The 19,735-nt window shown below is 41.7% G+C and overlaps 1 protein-coding gene and 1 long non-coding RNA gene across 9 annotated transcripts in view; one reads left to right on the top strand and one right to left on the bottom strand.

The window, feature by feature from the left end:
- The window catches only part of LOC121895699 (paired box protein Pax-7-like), a 61,604-nt gene that overhangs the window by 29,305 nt on the left and 12,564 nt on the right, over positions 1-19,735 (top strand). For 4 of the 5 annotated variants that reach the window (XM_042409114.1, XM_042409113.1, XM_042409112.1 and 1 more), the window contains 3 exons: positions 1,188-1,387; positions 6,250-6,415; positions 7,112-7,308. In XM_042409114.1, the coding sequence (XP_042265048.1) occupies positions 1,188-1,387; positions 6,250-6,415; positions 7,112-7,308 (563 nt within the window). Of the gene's footprint in view, positions 1-1,187; positions 1,388-6,249; positions 6,416-7,111; positions 7,309-7,454; positions 7,858-19,735 lie in introns of those variants that run through there. The other variant, XM_042409115.1, reaches the window with a different exon arrangement.
- Positions 5,421-9,199, bottom strand: LOC121895700. Of its 4 annotated transcripts, none has more exons than XR_006095835.1 (3): positions 8,959-9,199; positions 5,941-6,095; positions 5,421-5,704 (listed from the first exon to the last, which is right to left on the bottom strand). It is a non-coding gene; the product is annotated as an uncharacterized LOC121895700 (long non-coding RNA). The 4 variants fall into 4 exon arrangements; XR_006095834.1 differs by having other exon boundaries at positions 5,941-6,092; XR_006095837.1 differs by having other exon boundaries at positions 8,984-9,199.

Here is a 19,735-nt window from a genome sequence, read left to right as displayed (position 1 = left end):
ACACTTTATTGCCCCGTAAGCAATTAGCCCTGAGATCTGCAGTCATCAAGAACCCAGACTCTCTTCTTCTGGGCTTCATCAGTCAACACTGTTGAGATTACTGCTGGTTTACTTTGCCACATATGTTTAGGAGGCACTGTAACATGTTCCTGGATTATGTTCCTTGTGTCAGATGAGGTTTACTCAGTTGCCATGAAACCGTAGATGTTCAATGAACATAAATCAACACACACACAACAAGCGAGTCAAGGCAGGTTCACAGTTTACTGTTGAGTAGATGACCAACATGATTTGGGCCTGATGACTGATGGGAGGAGTTGGAGCAGGTGGTTCCAGTCCGGGTCAGTCAGTGTTGACGGTCAGTGTTAGTGTGATATGTAAAGATTCTAATCTGAAGTCAAACTATACAAGTGGCTGCTTGTCGTCCATGTTTGTTTTGGTGACAGTTGGTGATCTCGTGGGCTTTGTGGAGTCGTTACTGACCAGTTTCACCAGTGTGTTGTTCAGTGTTATTAATCTCCATCCTGAAGGTCACATATATGCCAGTTGGTGGGAACAATCCAAAGCTTTGGTTGAGACTGTCTGAAGAATGAACCGTTACACTCAGTCCTGTCTCATGTTTCAAGTCAGTGTTGACTTTTTCAATATTTCACCAAACCACCATCTTAACTGAACTTTAACCAGACCCATAAACTCAGTAACCATGCTGTAGTTGTCAAGAGCAGATGTTGCATGAAAACAAATGAAAAATGCTTTGCAGATATGTTCAACATACAAACTGCTGAAGCAGCTCAGAGGACGTGTTGTTGTTTATTTGCCTGATGTGTGATCCTCCTGTAGATGATTGGAGACTATACTATGTGCTTTATGTTATTTCATTTAATTTCACAACAGTTGGCTCAATGATTGTTAGTATTACTGAAATGAGCAGATGTCCTGGAAGAATGTAAGCAAATCAGCATCTTTGTGCAATTTCGTGATGATTATGATGAGCCTTTGATTTTGTCAGATAATTGTGAAAGAGTTTCTTTATGGAGGAAGTGTGATGTTATTATACTGTTGCACAACGTCATGTGGTTGTATGTATCATGGGATCATAGTTAGATTGTACATGTCATTTGTATAATATATTCACAATATAAAAAACGCTGCCATGAAGTGACCTCTAATGTGTCCTGTTTGTTCAGGCAGTCGGATGGATGAAGTGTCAGACGTGGAGTCGGAGCCTGACCTCCCCCTGAAGAGGAAGCAGCGCAGGAGTCGAACCACGTTCACGGCGGAGCAGCTGGAGGAGCTGGAGAAGGCTTTTGAAAGAACCCACTACCCTGACATCTACACCAGGGAGGAGCTGGCCCAGAGGACCAAACTCACCGAGGCCCGGGTTCAGGTAACACACTCACATCTCTCTCTCTCTCTATCTTTGAAAGGCTGGGTTCACCAAAATAGGAAATAAATATAAATACAATAAGTGTCTAAATCAGTTTCTTTTGGGTTCCCCCAAATAACAAAATCTCAGCTCTGCTGGTACCTGATCATACAGATTCAGGAGATGATTGGGTTTAGCATCTGACACTTTATTATTCAACAGCAACATCTCTTTTTTATTGTTTTTATTGAAACTTTCTACCAGAGACCCGTCCTATTTGTCCTAATCACTTCAACTGAAGATTCTGTGTCTAAAGCTGGGAAATAAAACCTAAACTGAGAACCTCCAGAAACTACAGCATGCCTTTGTAGTTTGGGTGAACAGAGCCTTTAAAGGCACATTCCTCATTCTTAGTTAATTGCGTCGCTGTTGAAGAACAACTGTAGCGTGTTGCTACCTCAGTCCTATCAGATTTCTTTGGCCTCAGATCCAGTTGGACAACGTCTCTGACCTTTATAGCGAGTGAAGTTCTGGTCAGAAGTGAACAGTTTAGTTTTCAGATGTTCAGCAGTTAGGTGTGTACACACACACACACACACACTGTTTCTTCTTTTTACTCTCTCTGCCTTCATGCTTTGTCTTTTCTTTTGGGTTTATTTGTATGGTTGTACAAGATGTCACATTATTGTCAAGTCCAACTAACATTCACATACACATGTGAACAGTATACTGCTGGAGGCTCTACCAGCTGTTCACATCTCAGATATGGAACGGCTTTGGTCTCTGTTAGGTTTTGACAGCTCCACAGTGTCCCAGTAGTGCTGGAGAAAATACTGTAGAGCTCTAACAACAGCTGTTAGGTGTTCAGCAGTGGAGTGGGGGCTGCATTCCTCATGTATGTCTCACTCCCCAACATCTTGGCTGGAATCTGTTTTTCCCACCACTTTCAAGCCCACCACTCATTGTAAAATTCACAGAAGAGTCTTGTCTCTCTCTCACGGGAGCTTTAATCCACAACAGCAACGTGGATCAATCAAGACCCAGGAAAACAGGGAGTGAGAAACCAGCCACCATGGAAACCATTCCCCACTCTGCCACTTGCTCTTACTGCAGGCCTCGGAGTGATCTACGTCTGCACCACTCTGCTCATCCTACGTTTACTGACGGCTTTCAGCCACATATTCAACAACCAACAGCAGATATACACTAAACTATCTCAAGCTCCGATTGTTAGGTTCTCATTTGTTCAGGAGCTTTTGACCGTATCCCATCGTCCCCGTCCATGCTGATTCATGTTGACACTTGACTGTCCCTGCATAGAGGTGTGTAGAAGTTTCTAAGCAGACAACTCTGTTTGCTGACGAGGATTCAGTGGAAAGCTCCAGAGCAAACCAGTAAGTGGACCTTGAGTCATGACTCTCTGGTCAACTGCTGTTTAGAAAAGGTTGCAGCAGCAGTCACATGTGTCACAGTATGATCCAAGACGATGACCAAAGATGTGCTGGAGGGATGAACAACATTTTCTCTAATGTGGAGTTTTGTTGGTGACGCTGTTTAATAAAGACGTTTCTCCACCAGTCAGCTTAGTGCTCATATTTGTTTGTTACTTGAGCATCTAGTCTGCTGGTCAAACAGTGACAGCACACTCCTCCTACAAGGAGGGCGCTGTCTAACTCATCGCTCTAAAGTCTCCCATAGGTTTCCAGCTGGGTTGAGACGGGAAGCCAAAACATATGATTCACATCATGTTCATACTCATCAAACCATTCAGTGAGCCCTCATGTCCTGTATGGAAGCATCTGCAGTCAATATGTTTCTACACTCATTTATCTGCGTCTGTGTTACACTATATTACAGTAAATTTCTACTGATGATGGCAGGAATGCTCTCAGTTATTCTGTTTTCATTTCATAAAAAATAAATAACTAAATGATGTTGTAAAGATTGTTAAATAAACTGATAGGAGGCTTTTACTGAGAAGTATTGATTTAAGTATGAAGAGGAAGAAGAGTTGAAGCCAACTGTAAACTGAAAGGATGTGAGTGTGTGTGTGTGTGTGTGTGTGTGTGTGTGTGTGTGTGTGTGTGTGTGTGTGTGTAGTTTATATAGAGAGAGTTAGCGTGAGATTGATGTCAAATCTCTTCATGGCTCTCAGTCTCTGTTCTGTTGGACTTTACTGCTGTGAAATTCAATCAGGTTATCCAGGTTTTACTGCTCATCCTGGACACACACACACACACACACACACACACACACAGACACACACACACACACACACACACACACACACACACACACACACACACACACACACACACACACTCACACACACACACACACACACACACACACACACACACATACTGCTAGTTCCTTCAGTAATTCTCGGGCATGTCAGTCTACTAGCAGCTTAACAGCAGACACCATACATGCATACGTCTACACATAGGAAGAGTGAGCTGTCACCACCTCACCAGTCATCTACACACTCAGGTTTATTCATCAGTTTGTTATTTCTTTGATTAATACAGTAGATTAATCCCAAATGTCCAGGACACTTCTATGACATTCACAGCTACATTTAGGGGACGTCCATAGAAAATAAAAAGCTCATCACTAACTGGTTTAGATTCAATAAAAGAGAGCTCTGCAGGTTTTGTAGACTCAAAGAGATGAAGTCAGTGAGTGTTAGTCTACAGTACACACATGAATTCAGACAGTGTCTGTAAAAAAAAGAGTCTGTGTGTTCATGTCAACGTCAGGAGGAAGAGGAGCAGAGGTCCATTCAAAGCGACACTGCAGTGTGATTTGAGAGTGAAGCATCGGGCTTTTAGAAAATCATTACTTACCACATTGCTTACTCACACACACACACACGCTAATTCACTGACACACACTGATGTACAAAGTCTGCCTGCAAGCATGAAGGGAGGGTTTAACCAGTGTGGAGGTTTTTTTTTTTAGGCCGACCCAGATGCTAATACTGTCTTTTTTATTCAAATATTGTTGTTATGAAAGTGATGATAGTCAGTATTTTGTTACTGTATTCATGACCTAGAAGTCTGAGAGCTCATTCAGTTTCTTGTGCATGTTTAGGTTTACTAATCAAAGGAAATATGCTTCACCTTCTTGCTGAGAATTGAGCTGCTAGTTAGCTTAGCTTAGCATACTGTAAAGACCAGAAACAGCCAGCCTGGCTCTGTCCAGCGTCTCTAAAGCTCACTGATGAACATGTTATATCTACATCTGTATGTTCTGCTGTGGTCTGGAGGAGGCGACTGAATGAGAGCTGTTTCTCTTCACGTCGTGTCCGTCCACAGTCGTACTGTAGCTCTGCAGAGGGAGTTGGACTGTCGAGTTGAACAGTCAGACTCTACTTCTTCTCCTTCTCTTGCAGTAGCACCTCAGGGCGACAACACCTGCTCTAATTATTTGAGTCTCCTCCACAGAAATAGGAGTCCAAATGAACTTCTCCACTTGAAAGGCATGTTTTCATTTGCTGCAAATGAAAAAGGAGGATTTCTGGAGAAAGTGGGCGGGTGGAGAGCTGGAGGCTATACGTAGGTTCCTGCCAAGGCTCTGGATGTGTGGCGTGTGTGTGTGTGTGTGTGTTCATTTATTAACTCATGTGAGTGGTATTGTATGGTCTGATTCAAATGACGCAAATGATCAAAATGTAGTTACCTGTGTGTCCTAATCTGGGACGGAGTGTGAGGAGGAGACGGAGGAACAGGCGGACAGAGCCGGGCCCTGTGTGAGTGTGTTTTCTGCAGACTGACAGGCTCATACTTGCTCTGAGCTTCTGTCTTTTAGTTGGCTTTAATTAAGAACTTGGAAATTAGTGCCCTGCTGAGTTGAAAAAGAGCACCGTTTAGCTTTTGGCAATACACACCCTTTTGTCATTTCACAATCTGCCTGATTTGGCTCACTTTATTGGACTCGGGAGTAGGTGTGTGTGTGTGTGTTTGAAACGTTCTCATGTTAGACATTTTTCTTTTTCTTTGTAAACTCTTAGACAATTATATTACACTGCAAGACAAATAATGAGACTGTATATGAACACAAGTCTTTAATTTGTCTGACTGGAACCTGTTACATAGTTCTGTAAATAAACATTTGTTTTATGTTTTTGTCACGTTAGATTTAGATGATAATTAATCTGGAATTATTGTGTTTCCAAAAAACAAAAGCCTCTGTTCCCAGTGTTAAAGTAGAAGGTTTGAAGTGTGGTGGTTGCTTTGATCAGTCATGTGTTAAGTGTTGAGCTGGTGGATGTTGCCGCCTCCTCCTCCCTCCTCTTTGGCCTCCATTCATCCCATTGAGGCTGCATTCATCTGTCTGGAGTCAATAAGGAACAACGCATGATTAACCACACACACACACACACACACACACACACACACACACACACACACACACACACACACACATACACACACACACACACACACACACACACACACACTCCATTGACAAACCATTTTCTTTCTCTTTCATACCAAAAGATCAATAAACTCTTTTTTTTTTTTACAATGTGGTAACATTTCAGGGTTTAGTTATTTGTTTCTGCTGACCTCCTGTGGTTTAATATCTCTCCTTGCTGCAGTGATGTAAGAGTGTACTCCAGGTTGTGTTGGTACGCTGTGACATCACTACTGAGTACCAACCACACCCGTCAGTGATTCTGGGTGTAGGTTATCCAGCGAAGTATCCAGCGGTCTGTGTGCTGCTGAGACAACATTCAACTGTTCACTAACCTTCAGTCAAACTTTTACAACAGTCACCTCAGTTCAGTCACTTTATTATGAAGACGCCAGTGTAGCACATGAGTCAAGTTAAGTCTGGCTCATTAAACTGATGCTGTCGGTCTCTTTTTGTTTCAGGTGTGGTTCAGCAATCGAAGGGCCAGGTGGCGAAAACAAGCAGGAGCCAATCAGCTAGCAGCATTCAACCACCTGTTGCCGGGTGGATTTCCTCCCACAGGAATGCCGACACTTCCTACATACCAGCTGCCAGAGTCCAGCTACCCAACCAACACTCTGTCCCAAGGTAGAGCTGATAACACATTGAACATGTTAGTGAGGAGCTGCTCCACCACATCCATCCAAAGATATTCCCTCGTTTGATGTTTTGATGATGGTGATGGAGAGAACACGTCGTTCTCCCATCAGTGTTATTGTCCTCACTTCCTGCTGTGCTGAGCTGGTGCTTACTGTGGGGAGTGAAGAGGCAGAGACACCATATATCAACTCCATACATACTTTACTCTCACATAACATCCTGTCTGTGTGAACTGACTGAAATACACATTATGTCTTGCAGTTGCAATCTGCAGCTGGCCTGATCAGTAGTGTGCAATAGCCGTGTTTGGTCAGCACCATATAGCTGAAAGATAGGACTGTAATGTGCAATAAATTGATCATTGCAGCACAATTAGCTGGAGACCACAGATATCACAACTTTTCTCTTTTTGTGGTATGTATATGATATAAAAGTAGAAAGGCAAAACATTTTATTCAATATTGTGTAAAGAGAGAAACAGGCCTGTCGTTATGTAAAAGCAGGAACTAGTTAATAAAATGCTGAACATAAAGGATCAATATGCAGTGTTTTACTTCGTTGGATCGTCTCTTTGTATCCAGAGCAGAAATATGTCCCAGACTGGTAGCAGGGGAAACTCTGTGTGGGTTACAGGGAGGTTTTTAGATGGTTCTGAACTATGTGCTGTTGTGTTTTGTTCCTCAGACGGTGGCGGTACAGTCCACCGCCCCCAGCCATTACCTCCGTCAACTATGCACCAGGGTAGTCTGTCCAGCACTGACAGCAGCTCGGCCTACGGTCTGACCTCCAACCGCCATGGCTTCTCCAGCTACTCCGACACCTTTATGAGCTCTGCACCTAATAACCATGTCAACCCTGTCAGCAACGGACTCTCCCCACAGGTAATAACTGCTGACTGCTATAATATATATGCACCGGGAGGAGTAGAACTATTATGCATTAGTGTAATCCATCAAGCCTCTGTTACTTCTGAACAACCTCTGTTAGGACGTTGTTTGGACAATCACTTTATTCTCTATGTGTTCAGTACAGAGATGGAGGCGGGCAGAGGTGGCTAGCCTCCATCACACCTGGTAACTCCAAACCTTTACATGGTGTCTCTAGCCACTGGTGCATCCTGAAATCTCCCGGGTTTTCTAAGGCAGCGTTCAGACTGACATTAATGCATCCCTCTCATTTGTTTGAATTGAGCCTGTGTTGATGTAGCAGAACAACAACAGGCTCATCCAGGCTCAACTCTTGCAGGAACACAACGCAGCGTCATCTGGCAGGTTTAGTAGAGGACGGGACATGTCCTGTGTGTGAGCTTGTTGTTTATGGTCAGGGACTCGGTTGCTTGTTATGTCATCATGTTTATTTCCACACATGTAGTAACAGTAGATTTGTTGGGAGAGATAAGCTTATTAGCAAAAAGTTTTTACATCTGCTGTTACTGAATCAGTGAGGTTAGGTAAATACTTTCAATGTGTAAAAGGAAAAAAGTAATTCATTACATTTTTCATGTAACTTGCTCAATGTTGGTTGTCATAACAGCAGAATAAGTGAAAAACAGCAGCAGCTCGGTTATTGGTGAAGAGTCTTTTTAAATACTGTGTAACATGTAACGTGTTATCCTGCTCCATCGTCTCCTTCACTGCAAGAAATTGTGACTCAGTTGAAAATAGATGCAACAAACCTTTAATGAATCCGGCACCAATATTTTTCGTTTATTTATCATTTTAAACTGAAATTGACTTTTCATGTGATTAAACTCTTAAGGCCCAAAATTTGACTTTGTTGTTTTGGACCCACAATCCAATTCAGACAATACCAGCGGTGATTTAAGAAGATTTCCACTGACTCTCAGTCAGAAAGTGCTGCTTTACTGCACAGTCCTCTTTGTGAACGGGTTAATTAGAATAATATTTTATTATGAATTTTGTCCCCCATCTGTAAGTCTGTGCAGTTACCGAGATTATTCAAGCTCGTGGCTTCTAACAGATTGTAGTGTGAACTTTCAACCAGAAAGATGTTCACTTCAAGGACCAATCCCTTCCAGAAAAATAATCTCACTGACTATTGACTGTGGTCATTAGTTTCAGATGCTGTCAATGAAGGCTCCTCCATTGAATCATAGCTGATATCCAAGCATCATATTTAAGGCGTTTTGAAGTACACTTATTGTTTTTAATGGCCGAACACGCACTAGAAGCGTCTTGACGCGCTTACTCCGACCTTGTTTCGATTTTTGGAGCATCAAATGCAGAAACTGTTTTCTCTGCAGCTGAAGAAGTCCTTCTGTGTGTATGTTACATTGGGTTTAGTGTAAATGACTCTGCGTAGCTTCTCTTAATACAGAGTAACAGAGTTTTAGGTCAACCTGATCCACTGAGCCTGATTTGTTTTGATTTTTTCCAGACTAAATAAATTTGGATAGTTATATAAGGCTCTTTGGACTAAATGATAGCAACGGACCTCTTGTTATTTTTATATATTATATATGTATATATTCTTGGTATTCCATTAACAATAATATCCAGTGGACCAGTTACCTGATTTTAGCGGGACAAGACTCACATGGTAATCAGAGGGATCAGGAGAAATCCTGGTCAGGCTGGATCCACTTAAGGCTGATTACTGTTGGTAACTAACAACACTAAACCTTGCTGCAGTTACCCTGCAAGATCAGCCAAGTGTCCTCAAATATCAGATACAGTAGGTGTTGTGAGGAGTGGAGCAGGTGGACCGAGATGCAGGAGACTGCAGGCAACAGGAACTTAAGAATAACTCTTTATTCAAGGTTCATGCAGACAAAGCAAAGCTGGCAGAACAGAACTAAACAACAAAGGATCAAACCAGACTGAGCTGAAAACCAGGACAAATGAACTGATGAGGGGATAGGGAACAGGTGACTGGCTGGGAAAACACTGGGGGCAGAGACGGACTAACGTGGTTGATACAGGGCAGGTGTGAAGGGACGAGCAGGCTGGGGAGGAAAACCAAGAACCCAAAAAACACAAGGAGACAGATGATCATATCCATCCTATAAAATAAAATGCAGTAATGTTTCTTCTTCATAACAATCCCTTAAACTAAACACATGCTCCTACATGAGACCAGCGAGGAAGGCCAAACTGTCTCCTGATAGTTTGTGTAGGGAGATGGGCGGGAAGCTCAGGTGAGGGGAATGAGGTGATGCAGTGATAGCAGGACAGATGAGAGAGGCATAGTGCATCTAATGTTGAACACTAACTATATACAGACATCACTACTGTGGTGAAATAAGATGCTCATAAGAAACTGACAAGTCATGGTATGAATGAGCAGAAGGACTTGATAAATGATGTCCTGATGAAGAGTAACTAAACCATAACCAGCACTGTAGAAGACTCTTATCACATTAAAGCAGTGAGGAAGGAAGTTGTCATGACTGAGATGTGAACTTAGAACCAGACTCACTCAAAGCTGAGAGGAAGATACACAGAGCCAGACCATGACATCATCATGACAGTCAGCCGTTACAGTAGCATTAAGTCATCATTGTGATTGTCCACAATACTAGTCTGCTGGAGTAGAGTTAGTCTATATCTATATATTGAATATATACATATATACACACATGTATATGTGTGTGTGTGTGTGTTTGATGATGAAATATGATCCCAGTTTGAGTAAGACATCCATGGGTTTGTCTTTTTATTTACTGTAACCATGATCTTCTTTTCCTGATCTCTATAAACAGATATCTGTGTATGAATGTAGAATCTGTTGGCAACGGGACAAGATTTTGCTACCGGAAACGTTCTGGTTTCTGTTTGTAGTCCGCTTGTAGTCCATTTGTAGTCTGTTTGTAGTCCGCTTGTAGTCCGCTTGTAGTCTGTTTGTAGTCCGCTTGTAGTCCATTTGTAATCCATTTGTAGTCCGCTTGTAGTCTGTTTGTAGTCCGTTTGTAGTCCGTTTCTAGTCCATTTGTAATCCATTTGTAGTCCGCTTGTAGTCCATTTGTAGTCCGTTTGTAGTCCGCTTGTAGTCCGCTTGTAGTCTGTTTGTAGTCCGTTTGTAGTCCGCTTGTAGTCCATTTGTAATCCATTTGTAGTCCGCTTGTAGTCCGTTTGTAGTCCATTTGTAATCCATTTGTAGTCCGCTTGTAGTCCATTTGTAGTCCGTTTGTAGTCCACTTGTAGTCCATTTGTAGTCCGCTTGTAGACTGCTTGTAGTCCGTTTGCAGTCCGTTTGTAATCCGCTTGTAGTCTGTTTGTAGTCTGCTTGTAGTCCGTTTGCAGTCCGTTTGTAATCCGCTTGTAGTCCGTTTGTAGTCTGCTTGTAGTCTGTTTGTAGTCCGTTTGTAGTCCGCTTGTAGTCCGTTTGTAGTCTGCTTGTAGTCCGTTTGTAGTCTGCTTGTAGTCCGCTTGTAGTCTGTTTGTAGTCCGCTTGTAGTCTGTTTGTAGTCCATTTGTAGTCCGAGTAGTATTGACCAATCACGTTTGAGCGGGCTTGCAGGTAAACAGTCCGTGTGGAGAGCAAAAGAGGTGGAACACATCGGCTATCGCCTGACAGCGATTTAGCTTTTCATTAGCTTGTTGTTTTAATGTATCTGCATTCATAAGCATATATCTGTTTATAGAGATCAGTTGAAATGTTGTCTGGACCGTCTCAAGTTGCTAATCGGACTATAAACAATGACCAGTGCACGGAAGAGAAAGTCTTGGCCCGGATATCCAGATATCTGCTGGCTACAGCGGAACCCCCTGAAACATTGTCCGTTGCCCCCAGAGGCCGAATCAGACAGACAGCCGGTGGTCCAAGATTGTTCCTTCACTAACCTCGACCATACTGTTGTTCTCGTGCAGAGATATTAGACAGTGACAGTTTCTGGACATAAAAACATTGTCATTGAACATGATCCAGGGTTTTACAGAATCATCCAGTGTCAATGTTATTGTGTGGTGATAGGGTTAGTGCCATTAAATCACTCATTACTAGACGTAAACACAGCTTGTCTCATTCACAAAGAGCTGGCAGCAGAGACTCTGTCAGTGTGTCCTTCTGAACGGGGGGGAGGGACGGATTCCCCGCGTCCTCCTGTCTTACTCTCTTCAACAATAACCATTCAAAATGAGACTGGACTCGTGTGCTCAGGCAGGAATAGATGACTGGCTCGTATCGACGCACATCACTGGATGAAGATGAAATTTGATGCACTTAGTCCTAAACACTGGGCAGCCCACCCCAAAAACAAACATACAGAAAACAAGATTGAAATGCTGTTTACAAAGAGTTCAATTCAACAGCACGTTTGCCTGCAATTACTCTCTTTACATATTTTATTGGCAGTTTTTATTCTGCTCTTCAGAGCTGGTTGACTTTCCTTCCTCCTGTTTTCTTTGATGAGAGGAGAGACGTGAGGATTTGGTGACAAAAAAGAGATTTGCTGTTGTTGCTGGAGAGTTGGTGATAACGGAGCTCTTTCTACAGCACATATGTTTATTAATCGTTGTGTCGAGGCTTAATGCTACAAAAAGAAAGCTGCATATATATCAAGAGCCGTGGCCACCTTCTCCATCCCTAAACAACACAGCAGTGGTTTACATCAGGGATTACCACACTGCAGGAACATATACATTCTTCTTATTATTGCTGCACTGACTTACATCTTTTACTTTGTGCTTTAGATGCGACACACAAACTGACTTTACTATTCAATTTAATACAAATATTTAAAAACCAGTGTTAATAAGTGAAAATACCATACAATATAATATCATTCAGAGATTTAAAACTGTCTACATTGAATTATTGATCAAACTTTTGAAAAAACTGAACCAATTCATTTATATCTCACTACAGACCAAAACAAACCCAACCAACCGTTTATATACAGTCTTCAGGTTCTAGTGAAATAATAGATACTACATTAAAGTGCTGAGTCTTTAATTTGAGTAGATTTACATCAATATAGAAAGAACTGTGTGAGAGATACGCAGACTCAAGTCCAAACTTCTTGGTGCATGTCAACATTTTCCTGAGAAAAAGGGTGCAGCCAGGTGTGATGTGGAGGAGAGGCTGAATATATTATTAGTGGGAGGAATCAGAACCAGTAGGTGGAGCTGGGATGAGCTTCAGGTCAGGTTTTATATTAATGGATCAGATCAGAATCGATTGAGGTAGTTGGGCAAGAACAGGACCATGTTAGACTCAATCCAGAGGAAATAATGAGCTCACATGTTATCCTAACATATGGATGTTGATGCACACACGGCTGGTTGTCATGGTATTATACACACATGGATACACGTCCATGCACAGAACACACTACTGACAATGTTTTGTGACATGAACGGCAAAACTAAACTTACTGCAACAATCCTCTTGACATGAAGGAAAACTATTTTGATTCTCCAAGTTATGTTGGAACTTTATTGAGCTTAATCAAAATGTCAGATGACAGATTTGCTGGAGCTCAGGATGCATCCTGAAGACAGCCACGTTGTTTTATTGATTCTGACTGATCCTGTCGCCATGTCAAATAATGCACAGCCTCTCTGTCAGACACATATCTACTGTAAACATGTAAAGGACTGGATGTTCTACAAGTTGCTTTGGATCATATTGTTGGTAAGAATCATCCTTAAAAAGATTGTATTTGATGTGCAGTGGATGAAAAAACGACAGCTGAGGCCATGAAATCGCCCTGCGTCTGCGTCTGTGATAAGAGGTGGTCTGGACACAAACACATTTTCATACCAAAATTACTCTGCGCTGCCTAATCAGCAGAAACAGCCTCAGTGCAGGAAATCACCAAACAGGTGCAGAAAATTGCATAAAGACTGAATTAACCCTCAGAGCCCAAAGTGTTCACAAGTAATAAACACATGAAGTCAAACACAATCATCACATGTAACGTTTAGTGTAAAATCCTTTGCAGTCAACGACCGTCTGAAGTCTTGGACTCTTAGACATCAGGAGACACTTTGTATCTTCTCTGGTGATGTTCTCCCAGACCTTCACTGCAGACTCCTTCAGTTATTGTTGTGGACTCTCTGCCTTTGGTCTGGTTGAGATCAGCTGATTGACTGGAGGCCAGTGGAGGATGTTCCACCTCTTTGGTTTCTTCCTGCTGAATGATGAAATGTGCTCCAGTCAGTTTGGATGCATGTGTAAATTCATCCTGTTGCTTCTGTCAGCAGTGAGCCGTACATGTCTTTACTATAACACAAGCATGTTTGACAGACGAGCTGCTCTACTTTGACTCATCACTTGTTCCTTTTTCTTCACTATGATTCACAACACTTGTGCTCCTCCATCTACCAGCTCCGTGGACATTTTCTAGTTTTCCTGCTCACCTGTTTTTTTAGAATGAAATCCATCGTTCCCTGATAGATTTTTGATTTTTTCAGCCTTATTATTATCTTCTTCACTTGCACGTTCACCTCTTTACTCCTCATATTGACAGACCGCTCCACCTCAGTCTACTCCATTATCCATTATTATATTTCAAACTGAATGTCAGAGTCTGAAGAACAAATATGTGTCAATTTATGTGTAATTACCCAAATAATTACAGTAACGGCTTCATTTAATATAATAAATATCAGAATTTTAGAGGGACTTGAAAATCAAAATAAGATGAAAAATATTAAAATATTTTAGTGTCTCTCAGAGTATCATTTGTCATCTTACACTCCTTCATCTTCTCTGCATTCTCCTCCTCTGTTTGAACATACAATAAATACAAACAATAACGATGTTATTTTAAATCTATTTCAACATTCGGCCGACCAACGGTGTAACCACTGCTCACCCCTCTTCACGTTTAAAGGCGTCACTGTCGCTGTTCAACCAATAATGACCAAAGACAGAAATGATGCTCATCATCCAGCCAATCAGAATCATGTTCCAGTGCTACTGTTGATAAGTGTGAATAAAACAAAATATGTGTTTAACCATTGTGAGAAAACATTGAGATGATGTCATTGGCTGCTGATTGGTTAGAGTAAACTCCCAAACATACATCAGTTAACATGAAACTAAAGTCTGATTATCATAAATATTAAATATATTTCAGTGTGATGGAACGATGCAGCCGTTAGAAACATGGCGTCTCTGGTTGGAACATGTCAGTTACTACGAGCACATAGAGTTTATTTATACATGAGGCTGTCAGACATTGTGGAAACGTTGTTAACTTTGATGCTGCTTAGAAGGAAATGTAAAGGGAGAATCATGTTTGCAGAGATTAAAGTGTAGCTGCTCTGCCAGGACTGAACTATTTCAGCTGCAGTAGATACAAATCTTAAAATGATCCTTCATCATCTCTCGTGCTTTCTCATCTTCTGACGTTTTATTTGTCTCAAACGGTAACATTTTGCGCAGCTTTCAGACATATTTATGAGCTTAAAGCATCCAGCGTTATATGTCAGGACGGAGCACCAACATACCAGTTCACTGTGGAGGAAATCCCGTCAAATTGAAATCAATACAGCTCCAGTATATTCACTTGATTGAAATGCTATTCATCCCTGACATGAAATGCATGTGCAGTGAATGCTGCTGCTGCTGCTGCGTTCACTGTTTATTGTCCTCTCAGTCTTTTCTGAATGGCTCTGAGTTCCAGCTCAAGCTTTTCCATTATGGGTTCACTGCTGTTGACCCTTTCATCATGTTCCCAGGCATTTACATGCGATAACAATGTAGGGGCGAATTTCCTTAGATCCCACTTCAAAATTGCAGGGAGACCATATGCTGTACGTCTGACAGGCAATAATTCAATTTGAAACAGCTATATTGCATTTGGAATGTAATTCACACAAGCCATTTCTGTGCCTCCGCTGAAATTGAATGGGAAAGAATTAGAGGCTGACTTTCATGTGGAGATGGAGAGTGCAGCCAATTCCAAGTCTTATTGACAGAAAGACAAAATGACAGTATGAAACGCCGTCTCTGTGATGGCACTGCATGAGTAAATAGAAACCCTTTTCACAGCTTCATCATCAGCGTTGTTACAACCTCCCTCCTGCCTCAAAAAGCCGCAAAAAATAAAGCGTTTTTTATTTTATTTATTTTTTATTTCAACCACACGTTTTGACAAATTCCCATAAATCTATTTTGCTTTTGAGCCTTCTAAGTGATGAGGAGTTTTTTATTTTTTTTTCACTCAGACAGCCAGTGATGCCGGATCACTAATCCCTTTTTGTCAGGTCAGACAACTTAGTGACCTGGCACTGAAGATGAAACTATTACTTTCCACAGTGACCCCAACACATCAATGCATCACACCAGTAAAGAAGAAGAACACATTTCTCCTCTCGCTCGCTCGCTCTCATTTCCTCTCTGGTTTGTTGTGAGAGGAAGATTTAGCCTGCTTTGGAATGGTGGAGCTCTCTGGCTCGCTATTTGATGTCGGGGTGAGGGAGAGAGAGAGAGAGGGAGAGAGAGCGGGCGAGTAAGGATAGAATAGAGTGGCTTTCAGTGTAGGGGGATCAGAGCTGCTTTGGTTCCCCAGCTCTGTCTCTTTGATCCATATCCCCAGGCCTGCCTGCCTGCCTCGCTAACTCAGGCCTCTGCTCGTGATTCCTGACAACTGTCGGCCTGAGATAAGGAGGTGGGGTGTGGGGATGTGGGGGGGGGCCTCTTCTCACACTGCCCCCCCACCCCCCTGCACCACTACCACATACACGTCCATTAACACAGTAACCAAATTTTAAAAATCAATGACCGAATGTGTTGAATTATAATCAAGAAGCCCGGGCACGGAGCGAGCTGCCAGACAGTGAGGGGGGAAAAATATCTTTGGGTTGTGACACCCCCCCCCCCCCCCCACATCAAGCCCCTCCCCCCACATTAAAAAATAAAAACACCCCCCATTCCTGTGCCCGTCCTCCTGCAGCCCCCGACTCACAGTGTGTTGACACGGCTGCGTTCACCTGAATGTCAATGAGTGCGGTGCCTAATATTAGTCTCAGCTGCTATTAAAATTTGTAGTATTAAGCCCTTTGACTGGGCACGCTGTCAACTGGCACACTCCCATGTCAACAAATCAAAAAGGATGAGCGCATATATTTACATCATTCCCATACTGAGGAGGAGAGCAGGGGGATAGCTGTTAATTAGAAATCGGCTGAAAAACAGACTCTGCTTCAGTTTGGCAAGAAGCAAAGCAAGGAGCTTTATTGCAAATAAATAAATAAGAGACCTACTCAAGCAAGATGCCAGAAAGCAGAGGAATTTAAATCATATCCACTAATGGGATGTTGAATGTAGAATCTATTTTTTCTTTATTTCTCCTCTCCTAGAAGCTAAATGGAGCCCAGGCTGCCGTCCGACCCGCCGGGTGGCTAGAAAAGTGTTAAAGCACCTCTAGTTCCTGTGAAACTCCAAATTTATCTTATCAGTTTCTACAAACACATGTGCCATGACCACAGAGAATACCTGATTCTGATTGGCCAGAGGAAAAACCCTCACATCTCTGACATAGTGTCCCATCCAGCATTGAAAATGAATTCTCGTACCAGGATAGCAGGTAAATGCGTACGGCTGTCAGATCCTCTCCACAGATGATGTGTGATGCTGCTGCTGCTGCATTCACAATTAAACAGACAAATATAAGGGAATGTGATTTACATTCATCTTGTATGACTAAAACAACCCCAGAGCATGAAGACTGAGGTCTAAAGGTAATAATGATGTCACTACATCCAAGCTAGATGTGTTCATATACTTCACACTTTCCTGGAAAGCCTCTGATGGAGGTCTGTGTGTGCATTTTAACAATACATAGTCTTTGCATAGTATTGTTATAGTATATATATATATATATAAATAAGTATTTGCAATACTATGTAATGCTTATTACTATAGTACAGAAAAGTACATGATGTCACTAGCTGTGAGGTAGAATATGCAGCTCACAGTTTTGTGAAACAAACACAACCTTACATGTGTGACTAAAAATACTGACAATACAAAACATAACCTACCATCAGTAGTGGTTTCAATCAGAGTATTAAACATTTAATTTGTGAGGAATTGCATGGTGGAAAACGATACGTTGATTAATGTAATGACCGATAGTGAAAGGGATCATCTGAGAGGTGAGAGAGTCAGTAAATGTGTAAATGTTGCTGTGATTACTAACACCAGAGCAAAGGTCATCAAACCTCCACAGCAGATGTCACCAGTATGGACTAGTGATCACCTGATGGTGATGCTAGATGAAACATCAGGGGGTAATCAACATGATTATCTTTTGGAGATTGGTATTCATAGAATATCAAGATTTCAGAGGCACAAATTCTCTCAAACGTCCTCTGATGTGCATTAACTGCTGAGGCAGCGAATGTGTCTCATCGTCTTTATGAGGCTGCAAAATAAGATGAACCAACCTGAACAAAGCGGGTACCAGTGCAGGTACAGGACCACACTGCCTGTTTTACAGCTCTAATGGATTTGATGTATTATTCTGTGTCAGTAACTTTGGATACTGGAAGGTAAAGATAATGCAAAGCCAGTATAGATATTTCCACTGCACGTTTCTGTCTGTCTCCGCGAGGCGTTCAGGGCCCAGCTGCCCGCTGGTTCCAGCAGCGCTCTGCCTGTCAGCCTCCAGCTGAGAGCCATCTCTCTGTTTATTTACATGTCATTATGGTAGGAAGAGCAGATATTAACACTGTCAGCTGCTGTTTGACCTGACATCCCTCAGTGGGCCGACCCCCCGCTGCTTGAGCAAACAGCTCCTGCTTGCTTCCATCATCTGCCTTGACCTCAGCCTGCTCTGATAAAGAGCCACTTGGCCTGAAATCATTAAAGGTTACCAGTTAGTTTGGAGGAGATGTAGAGGAGGTAGAGGAGGGGGGAGGCATGGCTGGTGTTAGTGAGGAGCAGAGGATGATTAGAGTAGTGAATACTCCACCAGTTATCTCTCTATAAGCTGTTGGAGTATAAGTGTAACCCTCTCTTGGATGAGAGCCATGAGGAGAGCTTTAACCCTTGCTTAGTGTGAGGCCTTGCAGGAGTGGAACATGTAGCTACTCTTTGTTCTCACATAAAGAAAAAGCCCAGATGTGGATGAACTGGTGCACAAACTGGTTACCTGGAAAGGCTGAATGATCTCCTACTGAAACTGAATCACGTAGCGACACATTTACATTTCAGCAGCGGTTGAGTCTCAGAAAGATGAATACACACTTTAAGAACACAATTTCTGCACATAAAATAATATTTTATTATAATAAAATATTCAAATAGTCTCAAATAGAGGTGTAATTAAAGCATAGGTAAAGAACAGCGCTGATTGTAGACTGTGTTTGACTACAGTCAGTCAATACATTGATCAATTTAAAAAAGAATAAAAACAATCTAAATCAATTCAATTTGAGAATTAATAATTTTGTCTCCTTATTCTGTCTTTAATAATGTCTAAAATAAATGTTTAACAGACTTTGAATTTAACTGTTTGGTATTTTATTTATTTTTTATTTATGTTATTTTATTGCCTATCGTGTGCCATTTCAGTTCATTTGTTTCCCTCTTTGAAACTTGAATTTAAAGATGTAGAAGCTCTGTAGCGCCTAAAACTGAAGTCTTAAGCAGCAGGAGCTCTGATTGGCCAGCTGTTATATGTCGGCAGGAGCCAGCTGTTATGTGTTATTTTTAAAATGCATCACTTAAATGCTAATTTAACTAATCACGTTATAATAGCCTTTTAAAACTGATTAATGTATCAGTTAATTACAATAAAATTAAACACTGTAAATGTCTATAATTATCGTGGCGACTCATCACTCTGCTGCTCTGAGTTACAGTGACACTGATCTCATTCCCTCATCAATCACAATTATTTCTGCTTTGCTGTTTTTTTTCTATCAGAGTTAAGGTACCATCAGTGAATCTTAACAAAAAAGCAGGAAAGGGATGAAACATATGTGCAGGTAGTAGTAGGTTTACTGACAGAAGTTCAATGTTAAATAGAAAAAAAGACAAAGCAGAAGCAGCTGCAGTACGTTGAGTATTTTACTGATAACATTAGTGCTGTGGAATAAAAGTCTCCAATACAAAAAGGTTTTAAATGATGACCTGGCTCTCCGTGTGGTTTGGGTAAATAAAGGTCCTGACCACGATTTGACAATTTGTCAAATCCAGAAATTAATTTTGTTTAGCTCGACCTTTCTTGTGCTTGTTAACAGCAGTTGACAAAAACTCTCAACTCAAGGTCCAGGAACAAGCTTCTTCCTGAGTTTTGGACCATAATCAACAGAGGTGGCAGCATCAACCACTTGCTACTCAGACACCTTCAGGACTTTATGACTAAAAGTTGAGATTGACACTTGACCG

The sequence above is a fragment of the Thunnus maccoyii genome, chromosome 4 (genome assembly GCF_910596095.1).
Source record: "Thunnus maccoyii chromosome 4, fThuMac1.1, whole genome shotgun sequence".
Lineage (NCBI taxonomy): Eukaryota > Metazoa > Chordata > Actinopteri > Scombriformes > Scombridae > Thunnus > Thunnus maccoyii.
The sequence above is the reverse complement of the archived record's forward strand: the minus strand, read 5'-3'. Positions and strand labels throughout refer to the sequence as shown.